The sequence below is a fragment of the Oncorhynchus tshawytscha genome, unplaced genomic scaffold, assembly GCF_018296145.1.
Source record: "Oncorhynchus tshawytscha isolate Ot180627B unplaced genomic scaffold, Otsh_v2.0 Un_contig_178_pilon_pilon, whole genome shotgun sequence".
Lineage (NCBI taxonomy): Eukaryota > Metazoa > Chordata > Actinopteri > Salmoniformes > Salmonidae > Oncorhynchus > Oncorhynchus tshawytscha.
Window position 1 is genome coordinate 186,845 of NW_024609764.1, and position 12,126 is coordinate 198,970.

A 12,126-nucleotide genomic window follows, 5' to 3' on the forward strand; every position below is an offset into this window, starting at 1 on the left:
CAACCACCACCACGGTAGCCCACACCACCACCACCACGGTAGCCCACACCACCTCCACCAACATGGTAGCCCACACCGCCACCACCATGGTAGCCCACACCTCCACCACTACCATGGTAGCCCACACCACCACCACTACCATAGTAGCCCACACCACCACCATGGCAGCCCACTCCACCACCACCACCACCACCACCATGGTAGCCCACACCACCACCACCACCACCATGGTAGCCTAAACCACCACCACCACCATGGCAGCCCACTCCACCACCACCACCACCACCATGGCAGCCCACACCACCACCACCACCACCACCATGGTAGCCCACACCACCACCACCAACACCATGGCAGCCCACACCACCACCACCACCACCACCATGGCAGCCCACTCCACCACCACCATGGCAGCCCACACCACCACCACCACCACCATGGTAGCCCACACCACCACCACCACCATGGCAGCCCACACTACCACCACCACCACCACCATGGTAGCCCACACCACCACCACCACCATGGTAGCCCACACCACCACCACCACCATGGTAGCCCGCACCACCACCACCATCTAAACTAAATACAGGCCTTTGCCAACCAACCCCCAATTTTTTAAAATAGTATGTAGCAGTTTATCAGTTGTGGAGGTTTCCTTCACAAATAAGATGCAACAGAAAACTAGACAAGGTAAGTCAGTTACCTGACAGTGTCAAAGTGATCATGTGTGATGACCAGTGTTTGTGTTACATTCCCCAGATTATGTGTTGTAGTTTGTGTATTTGCATGTGTTTATTTCAGGAAATGGCTTCCTGAAATCCCTCAAGCAGCTGATTGGTCGACTCCAGGGCTAATTGGAGAGCTGACCCCGCCCCCTCGTCAAGACGCAGCTGTCTCCAATTACCCATTCCTTCTGACACTATATAAAAGCCAGTGTTCTGTTCAGGGGGGAGATCTCTTCTTTTTGGAGGTAGGGATTTTGCTGGAGGTAGGGATTTTGCTGGAGGTAGGGATTTTGCTGGAGGATTTTGCTGGAGGTAGGGATTTTGCTGGAGGTAGGGATTTTGCTGGAGGTAGGGATTTTGCTGGAGGTAGGGATTTTGCTGGAGGTAGGGATTTTGCTGGAGGTAGGGATTTTGCTGGAGGTAGGGATTTTGCTGGAGGTAGGGATTTTGCTGGAGGTAGGGATTGCTGGGATTGATTGTGATAGAGGTTGATTTTGTTGGAAAGTGGTATGTTAGAGCTTATTTGACATCCTTTTGTTTCTTAGTTTGTTTAAAATTGTTTAATATTCTGTTTCATTTGTTCCCAGGGGGGAAGGGGAAGGCACCTAGGGAGTGCTTAGGCAAGAGGCCCGCGGGCATACATATACCCGTAGCATATTCGCTGTCTAGACACACTAGGTAAGACCTGGGCGGACCACCCCTTGTATTTTGGTTAGGGCACCAGGTGGTGCTAAATTAGGTAAGTAGTGGGTAGGCAGGTAAAATAGGAGAGGGGGGCTTTGAGATTTACTTTCTTTGCTTTGGTTCCGTCCAGCCCCTTTTCCCCATATTACCGTGTAAAGGAATAAAGTCCTTGTAAACGGTACCACATTCTGCTTGTTGTCATTCTTACTTGCACCTACAGTCCATACCTTTTTCGCTTCACAGAGAGTTTAGTTGTAGCAGGGTGTTGCGTTCCCTCTTCATAGAGGCGTGCGTAACAGTTTGCATAATACATTCCTCTACCAGGGCGTTTGCCTGTTAGGTTCTCGGAAAGAGAAACTTAACAAAAGAGAAACTCATCCATTGTAATGATGTAGATAGTCATGTGACTGAAACTCTTCAGTCCATGTCCACATGTATTTAAAAAATTTATTGTATATTTTATTAAAGTTTTAAAGAATGTACATCAAGGATTTGACCATATCCCTCCCTCCATTCAACACATCCACCCAACCCCCCCCTAGTCCCTTCCCTACCTCTCCGCCCTACCTCAGTCCACCCACCTCGATTCCCTCCCTCCCAACCACCTATCCTGATCACCCCATATAGCCAACCCGTCCCACACCCTCCCTCAATTCGGTCCTGGAAAACAAAAATTCTGCAGAGATATCACAACAAATAAACAGGCAAGAATACTGGGGGAGGGGATCAAGGTGGGTGGACTGAGGTAGGGCTTGTCCTGGTGAGACTACTTCCAGACGCCTCGCTATTACCTTTGCCAGCATCTTTACATCCACATGAACCTCACTAGGGTAGGGGGCAGCATTCTGAATTTTGGATGAAAAGCCCAAATTAATCTGCCTGCTTCTCTGGTCCAGAAGCTAGGATATGCATGTAATATATTTGGATAGAAAACACTAAAGTTTCCAAAACTGTTAAAAATAATGTCTGTGAGTATAACAGAACAGATATGGCAGGCGAAAACCTGAAGAAAATCCATCAAGGAAGGACTATTATTTTGAAAGGCTGTTTTACCATTGAAAGCCTATCCACCATACAAAGACTTAGGACCCAGTTCACGATCTCTATGGCTTCTTCTACACGTGGCCAGTCTTTAGGCATTGTTTCAGGCTTTTACTCTGAAAAATGAGGGAGATACAGCACTTTCAACGGTGGAAATTTCCAGACATGAGCCCAACGCGTGATCGGGAGCCTTTCTTGTTTCTCCTTTTCTATTGACAAAGCTTTTATCCGGTTGAAATATTATTGATTATTTATGACAAAAAACAACCTGAGGATTGATTTTAAACATTGTTTGACATGTTTTTGACAGGTCTTCTGCTCCTCAGGTCATGTGACATTTGAATCAAAAAGGTAACTTACGAACTCACCAATCAAACATGATATGTAAGAAAGTGGAACGCAAAGTTCATATTTGGAAAAATTAACTAATACGTAGGAGCTTCGTCCACGAGCTTCTTCTCCATTCACCTGGTAAACCGGAACTCCCCTCTTGTATTTGAACTGAATACACATTTAAACCTTTGACCTGTTACTCCATGTCTTCCTGCAATTTAACTAGTAGCCCACACAATCACCACCATGGTAGCCCACATCACCACCATGTTAGCCCACATCACCACCACAGTAGCCCACACCACCACCACCATGGTAGCCCACACCATCACCACCATGGTAGCCCACACCACCAACATGGTAGCCCACACCACCACCACCATGGTAGTCCACACCACCACCACCATGGTAGCCCACACCACCACCATGGTAGCCCACATCACCACCACGGTAGCCCACACCACCACCATGGTTGCCCACACCACCACCACCACCAAACCCACCACCATGGTAGCCCACACCACCACCATGGTAGCCCACATCACCACCACGGTAGCCCACACCACCACCATGTTAGCCCACACTACCACCACGGTAGTCCACACCACCACCACAGTAGCCCACACTACCACCACAGTAGCCCACACAACCACCACCACCAAACCCACCACCATGGTATCCCACACCACCACCACCACGGAACATCCTACACCACCACCACCACAGTAGCCCACACAACCACCACCAACAGGTTAGCCCACACCACCACCACCACACCCATCACCATGGTAGCACACACCACCACCACCACTGTAGTTCACACCACCACCACAGTCGTCCACACCACCACCACCACCACCATGGTAGCCGACACCACCACCACCACCATGGTAGCCCACACCAACACCATGGTAGCCCACACCACCACCACCATGGTAGCCCACACCACCACCACCATGGTAGCCCACACCACCATCATGGTAGCCCACACCACCATAGCCCACACCACCACCACCAGCCCACCACCACCACCATGGTAGCCCACACCACCATCACGGTAGCCCACACCACCACCACAGTAGTAACCCATTTCTGACTGTATTATTTTCATATAGGATTTCCCATAAACTAGTCTAGACCTGCTCAGCAAGTGACCATGAATAGATTAGGGAGATGACGAATTGAAAGGGAAACTTAACGAAATGCAAATCCTTCCATTGTGACGATGCTATAAATAGTCCTGAGACGTTCCATTGTGACTCTTCACTTAGAAAGACATCATATCCTAGAAGAAGCTCATCATGGGTATCCAGGGTTTGACCAGCTTCATAGATCATTGTGGAACATTTTTAACAGATTATCGTTTCAGAAACAGCAAGGTGGTCATAGATGGCAGTAATATATTCCACTTTCTTTATTTTAACTCAAGTGTGGATCAGCAGCATGGAGGGGATTTTGAGGACCAGGTCTGCAAGTTCTTCAAGGCGCTGAGAGATTGCGGCATTGAACCTTATGTGATTATAGATGGAGGCTCTGACCCCACCGACAAAAAGTTTGAAACTCTCAGAAAACGAGCTGAATCAAAGATCGACACAGCCAACAAGTTGTCCAAGGGGCTTCAAGGGGGCAGGTTAATACCAACCCTTGCCAGACAAGTCTTTAAAGAGGTCCTTTCCAGCTTAGGGGTCCCGTTCGCACAGGCTATTTTTGAGGCAGACCAAGAAATAGCCTCACTGGCTCAAAAGTGGAACTGTCCGGTCCTGTCTAATGACAATGACTTTTATATTTTTGACATCCAGGCAGGATTTCTTCCCTTGTCCCATTTTCAGTGGCAGAACCCGTCAGTGCAAAATTACATCCCCTGCAAGCTGTACACCACAACAAGCTTCTGCAGTCAAGTCAACATCAACAGACAGCTTCTCCCAGTCTTCGCTGCCATCGCAGGAAACGACTATGTCAACTTGAATGACATGGGCTTTTCCATCAGGTGGACAGACAACTCGCAGATGGAACCCAATCAAAAGCCAAGTAAGTTTGAACATATTACGCGTATACCGAAGTAAACATAACTACTACAGATGGGACGGCAGGTAGCCTAGTGGTTAGAGTGTAGGGACGGCAGGTCGTCTAGTGGTTAGAGTGTAGGGACGGCAGGTAGCCTAGTGGTTAGAGTGTAGGGACGGCAGGTAGCCTAGTGGTTAGAGTGTAGGGACGGCAGGTAGCCTAGTGGTTAGAGTGTAGGGACGGCAGGTAGCCTAGTGGTTAGAGTGTAGGGGCGGCAGGTAGCCTAGTGGTTAGAGTGTAGGGGCGGCAGGTTGCCTAGTGGATAGAGTGTAGGGACGGCAGGTAGCCTAGTGGATGGAGTGTAGGGACGGCAGGTAGCCTAGTGGATAGAGTGTAGGGGCGGCAGGTAGCCTGTGTCTTTAAGTCCCAGTAACCTAGTGGTTAGAGTGTTGGACAAGTAACCGAAAGGTTGCTAGATCGAATTCCCGAGCTGACAATGTAAAAATCTGTCATTATGCCCCTGAACAACGCAGTTAACCCACTGTTCTTAGGGCGTCATTGTAAAAAAGAATTAGGTCTGAACTGACTTGCCTAATTAAATAATAAAAAATAATAATATATATATATAAAATACTGTATCGGATGGTGGGGTGAACCCAGGTAGCTGATGTGAAAGGCAACACCCTACGCGTTGTACCAACAGAGTTAACCCACTTGGTGGGAATTGTTAGGTGGCTCAAGGATCGCTACAATAATATTGTAGCTGTCGTCAAGGCAAAGGGTGGCTATTTGAAGAATCTCAAATATAAAATATATTTAGATTTGTTTAACCCTTGTTTGGTTACTGATTCCATACGTGTTATTTAATAGTGTTGATGTCTTCACTATTATTCTACAATGTAGAAAATAGTTTTTAAAAAAAGAAGAAAAACACTTGAATGAGTGGGTGTGGCCAAACGTGTTCTAAAACATTTGACTGGTTGTCTGAAATCAGACCACTGACATTCATTCTGTTTATCTGAGACAACTGGTCAAATGCAAGCAGCAGCTCACAACATAGTGGACTTTACCATCTTAAATACCATGCAGGTACAGGTTTTATACTTTCATTTTGTAAACAAATACTACAAATACTACAAATACTACAAGCAAAGAAACAGAATGAAGCTTCCACCAGATAAGTGTTTCTTCAGAGATTAAAATAGTCATTGGGGGAAGAGTTGTGACAAAAAAACTCTGCAATACATTAATTCTCTCTCTCTCTCTCTCTCTCTCTCTCTCTCTCTCTCTCTCTCTCTCTCTCTCTCTCTCTCTCTCTCTCTCTCTCTCTCTCTCTCTCTCTCTCTCTCTCTCTCTCTCTCTCTCTCTCTCTCTCTCTCTCTCTCTCTCTCTCTCTCTCTCTCTCTCTCTCTCTCTCTCTCTCTCTCTCTCTCTCTCTCTCTCGCTCTCTCTCTCTCTCTCTCTCTCTCTCTCTCTCTCTCTCTCTCTCTCTCTCTCTCTCTCTCTCTCTCTCTCTCTCTCTCTCTCTCTCTCTCTCTCTCTCTCTCTCTCTCTCTCTCTCTCTCTCTCTCTCTCTCTCTCTCTCTCTCTCTCTCTCTCTCTCTCTCTCTCTCTCTCTCTCCGCTCTCTTTCTCTCTCTCTCTCTCTCTCTCTCTCTCTCTCTCTCTCTCTCTCCTCTCTCCCTCTCTCTCTCTCTCTCTCTCTCTCTCGCACACACGCACACGCACGCGCACACACACACACACATACACATGCCCATACACATACACATACACACACAATGTGTACAGATCCTTGAGACTTGTGGCTGAAACATAATTTGGATGAATGGCATGACAAAGGGCCTTGGAATCTCGTGACGTTATCTCTGTGCGTTCCCATTTCCATTGTATGAGATCTTCAGTTTCTTGGCAATTTCTCGCATGGAATAGTCTTCATTTCTCAGAACAAGAATAGACTGACGAGTTTCTGGCTATTTTGAGCCTGCAATGGAACCCACAAATGCTGATGCTCCAGATACTCAACTAGTCTAAAGAAGGCCAATTTTATTGCTTCTTTAATCAGTACAGCAGTTTTCAGCTCTTTTAACATAATGGCGAAAGGGTTTTCTAATGATCAATTAGCCTTTTAAAATGATGAACTTGGATTAGCTAACACAACGTGCCATTGGAACACAGGAGTGATGGTTGCTGATAATGGGCCTCTGTACGCCTATGTAGATATTCCATAACAAATCTTCCGTTTCCAGCTCCAATAGTCATTTACAACATTAACAATGTCTACACAGTATTTCTGATCAATTTGATATTTTTCTTTCAAAAACAAGGACATTTCTAAGTGACCCCAAACTTTTGAACGGTGGTGTATATCATGATGATTTGCATAAATTAGGAGGCCATTGTTTAGCAGTGTCTGCCATGATCATCAAATCAAAATCAAATCAAATGTATTTATATAGCCCTTCGTACATCAGCTGATATCTCAAAGTGCTGTACAGAAACCCAGCCTAAAACCCCAAACAGCAAGCAATGCAGGTGTAGAAGCACGGTGGCTAGGAAAAACTCCATAGAAAGGCCAAAACCTAGGAAGAAACCTAGAGAGGAACCAGGCTATGTGGGGTGGCCAGTCCTCTTCTGGCTGTGCCAGGTGGAGATTATAACAGAACATGGCCAAGATGTTCAAATGTTCATAAATGACCAGCATGGTCGAATAATAATAAGGCAGAACAGTTGAAACTGGAGCAGCAGCATGGCCAGGTGGACTGGGGACAGCAAGGAGTCATCATGTCAGGTAGTCCTGGGGCATGGTCCTAGTCCTTGACCTCAAGGTGAAATCCCTGAGCGGTTTCCTTCCTCTCTGGCAACTGAGTTAGGAAGGATACCTGTATCTTTATTGTGACTGGGTGTATTGATACACCATCCAAAGTGTAATTAATAACTGGTGTAATTGATGCTCAAAGGTATATTCAATGCCTGCAATATTTTATAAATATATATATATATATATGTGTGTTGTTTTTTTGTGCTTGGGAAGGGGTTGTCTTTTTCAACAAGTTGCTGAAATGGCTGGCCAGTTTCCAGGAGAAGCAGGAGGCCTTGGACAATGTGCACGTCCTCATTGGTCATGGGGAAAACAACATGGATGCTGCCCTCCAGGCCCTCTCTCGGGGCATAGAAACATACCAGATTCAACCCGGTTGCCTGGAGCGTTTCTTCAATGATGGCGAGGCTCCTGATCCCGGCCTTCTCCCAGACCATCTGAGGGTCCTTCCAGACTGGACCCTGCTGCCGTTGACGAACGGGACACTTCCCCCCTACATGATATATATTCTGCAGCGGAGGCCAGTGATACAGGGTATCCAAGTGGAAGATCACAGCTTACCCAGTGGGAACAACACCTCTCGGCCCATACGGCAGGTGTTCTACGGGCTGCTGCTGGGTGAAGGGAGGGAAGTGGAGGAGTATGACAGGGAAGGGAAGAACCTGACCAGCTGCAAGGTTAAAGCCATCCTGCCCAGTGCTGCACAACACCTGCAGCTAAACATGTTGAATCAGGTATGTATATGTAGCGTGGTTCGTTCTGCGTTGTGAACTTTTTAATTAGGACTCTGCCACAATTGGAGGTCTGCTGGTTGAATTATTTTAATTTGTCCTGCACACGAAGAGACAACACACAATATGTTAGCCCTTGGCGCAGTACTAGCTCTCAGGCACCTGCGCAAGCAAATGGACACTCACTCAAACACTGTCCCAAGTACTCACAAGTTAACATACTGTAGGTACCCTAGTTAGCGAGCTGGGTGAAACTTGTTAATATAAATCTTTATATTGTCCACATTGTAACAAACTTATGGTTGCATAACAGTACATTGTGTAACATTACCACGGTTTTATATTGAACAATTTGGGAGCCAAGGACAACATACCTCGCTAGCCGAAGGTCAGGCAAAAGAGAACAATAAGGGAGTATGGAAATACAGATAACCTGCGATGGACCAAACCAAAATATACAAAACTTTTACAATCACATGTATGTACAATATTGATATGAAAAAGTGTTTGTACACCAAAGAAAAGCATTAGCTATGCAGCTGTAAATAAATGTAAAAAACACATTGAATTATTATTATTATTATCAAATGATTAACATTCCCTCTGGACCTGGCCTATTTGAACTGGTCCTAGTGTGCAACTTGGTGCATCATCTAGGGGAACAACATCACACTGCTACATATATATGTGATATAGCATACAGTATATCAGGTATGTATACATGTGATATAGTATACAGTATATCAGGTATGTAGACGTGATATAGTATACAGTATATCAGGTATGTATACATGTGATGTAGTATACAGTATAATATAAACATACTGCTGTTCATTCTGAAATTGATTCTCATTCTCTTGTTCTGTTTCTTAGACTCCATATGTTGAGCGGCTTGAGGTATTTTTGGAGACCCTTGGTGTGTCCCAGTCCACTTTGAATGGTGTCCCACCTCATCTGGGACTTCCTGTGGCTGTTACCTACTACTGGCTGAGGCACGCCCATCCCCGACCAGACCTTCCTCTCCTGCAGGCCCTGCTACTAGGACTTGTGTTCGGAGAGCTCTGCAGACAGAGGAAGAGCCAGAGAGGTATGGACCAGAATATGAATGAAAACACACACACAGCCACACACAACTTGGAATTTATAAATAAAGTGCGTGAAGTGCAGCCAATGACTCCTCCCCTTCTTGTGTATCAGGGTTTATAGAGGAGGAACCAATGTTGGAGAGGATGAGAGGGCTGATTCAGAGACCTGCTATGAGTCCAGACCTGGGTGTGGCCCACGTCTTTAGCCAATGGAATCGTTGCATGAGGGATGGCCTTGACCTGAATCAACTTCTGTGTCTCCCTCTACCTGAGCCTCAGTGTGCCTGGTAAGGTGTCCCTTCCTAAAACAACCCTAACCTCTAACCTCTAGAGTAGACCAGTGGTATTCCTTTACATTGTATTCTAGCCCAGCAGCAACACAGCTAATTCAACCCTCTGTTGTTTCCCTATTGGAGTCTAGGCTGTACAAGGGAACTCTGGTGCACCAGCTTGTGGACCAACTGAGAGGGGGGGTGACCCCAGATTCTCTCCTGATGGTAGACCCTTCCTCTGTGCAGCTGTACAGAGCCATGCTGGAAGCCATATTCAACTCCGAGGAAGCTGAGACCACTGGACAACCTGACGGACCCTCCACAGATTCTGGTGCTGGAGGAAGAAGAGGATGTTGATGATGATGATGGTGCTGGAGGAGGTTGTACTGAAGTCCCAATGTCCCACTGCAAGAGGAAGGAAAGATTTAACAAAGCTCTGTCAAGTTGTAAATATCGGGACCACTATATACAGACCACTATATAACTGTTGAGTTATAGATATATGAACCACTATACATACAACTGTTGAGTTATAGATATAGGGACCACTATAAAGGACCACTATACAGGACCACTATATAGGGACCACTATATAGGACCACTATATAGGACCACTATATAGGGACCACTATATAGGACCACTATATAGGACCACTATATAGGGACCACTATATAGGACCACTATATACAGACCGCTATATAACTGTTGAGTTATAGATATATGAACCACTATACATACAACTGCTGAGTTATAGATATAGGGACCACTATATAGGACCACTATATAGGGACCACTATATAGGGACCACTATATAGGACCACTATATAGGGACCACTAGGGACCCAGTTTTCTGTGACATTTTAGTGACAGAGGGCCTGGGTAGGAAGGCCCCACTTGCATACACACACACACACACACACACACACACACACACACACACACACACACACACACACACACACACATACACACACACACACACACACACACACACACACACACACATACACACACACACACACACACACATACACACACACACACACACACACACACACACACACACACACACACACACACACACACACACACACACACACACACACACACACAGAGCATAAAGAAGAATGAACATCGATAAGAGAATTTACATTTATTTAAATAAAATAAGAAAAAAAGAGAATAAATTAATTGGGACTGAAGTTTATTGAAATGATCATTCAAGGTTAAATAGGTTAAATGTTGAAAGTTGAAAACATTGTGAAATATGAACGGAGGATTAAAGTAGTGCAGTAATGGAGGTTTCTAGCTTGAATTGTAAATCCACAGGTCAGAACAGCCAGGCAAGAGGTGGGGGGTTAGTTGGTGCTGAAAATGTACCTCATGAGCAAATGCCGCATTAGGTGTTAATGCATCATTGGAGCAGGAGTTAGCCACAATGAGTTAGCAGACAGGAAGACTGTTAGCCACAATGAGTTAGCAGACAGGAAGACTGTTAGCCACAATGAGTTAGCAGACAGGAAGACTGTTAGCCACAATGAGTTAGCAGACAGGAAGACTGTTAGCCACAATGAGTTAGCAGACAGGAAGACTGTTAGCCACAATGAGTTAGCAGACAGGAAGACTGTTAGCCACAATGAGTTAGCAGACAGGAAGACTGATGGTAGAAAGGACTCTCTTTGAGAAGAACCTGTCGACTGCTGGAACAAGATTTTTGCTTTCGCTTTTTAGCTTGAGATATTTTTTGGTTTTTATCCTACTTATATTTAGGTTTTTATCCTACTTGGTTAAAGTAACATTCTAGGAGGAATCGTTAAGGTGACCTCATTGACAGAAGTGTGTTAATGTAGCTGTTAGAGTTTTTTTTAGACACCAACTGAGGGACTGATCATCTTGAGGGGGAGACAAAGAGCCGTTTATAAATTGTTTCTATTGTTTTTAAATATTGTGCTTCTGATAAAATTGTGATCGACAAATAACATTTTATTGGCACATCCCACTAATGGTTTAGTTAAAGGGCGCTGGAGGCATCTATCAAGTTAATTAATGGTTGATTTGATCTTATCATTGATTTGTGATATTGATTTGTGATTGGTGATTGGTTGATTTGTGATATTGATTTGTGATTGGTTGATTTGTGATATTGATTTGTGTTTGGTTGATTGATCTGGGATTTTTTTATGGCTGTTTCTGGAACTTTGAATAAACTTGCTTTATTGTTCTGAAACCCTGTGTCATCAATGAGTTATACCAGTGCTTTTCTCTAGGTTTCTGAAATAGACTTGATCAAATCAAATCAAATGTATTTATATAGCCCTTCGTACATCAGCTGATATCTCAAAGTGCTGTACAGAAACTCAGCCTAAAACTCCAAACAGCAAACAATGCAGGTGTAGAAGCACGGTGGCTCGGAAAAACTCCCTAGAA

The 12,126-nt window shown here is 45.2% G+C and overlaps 1 protein-coding gene across 1 annotated transcript; it reads left to right on the plus strand.

Moving 5' to 3' along the window:
* The first annotated feature begins 4,036 nt into the window (after positions 1-4,036).
* LOC121845788 (protein asteroid homolog 1-like) lies at positions 4,037-11,926 on the plus strand. Its single transcript, XM_042317734.1, has 5 exons — positions 4,037-4,814; positions 7,824-8,344; positions 9,215-9,428; positions 9,539-9,713; positions 9,848-11,926. Exons 1-5 carry the CDS (start codon positions 4,088-4,090, stop codon positions 10,053-10,055), a joined length of 1,845 nt encoding a protein of 614 aa, XP_042173668.1. The 5' UTR covers positions 4,037-4,087; the 3' UTR covers positions 10,056-11,926.
* Positions 11,927-12,126: the final 200 nt, after the last annotated feature.

What these genes read in the sequence shown, in the direction of transcription:
- LOC121845788 (XM_042317734.1), top strand. Translation starts at nt 4,088, where the DNA reads ATGGGTATCCAGGGTTTGACCAGCTTCATAGATCATTGTGGAACATTT. An exon ending in AGCTAAACATGTTGAATCAG is followed by an intron (nt 8,345 to 9,214) that starts GTATGTATATGT and finishes TCTGTTTCTTAG; the next exon opens with ACTCCATATGTTGAGCGGCT. An exon ending in ACAGAGGAAGAGCCAGAGAG is followed by an intron (nt 9,429 to 9,538) that starts GTATGGACCAGA and finishes CTTGTGTATCAG; the next exon opens with GGTTTATAGAGGAGGAACCA.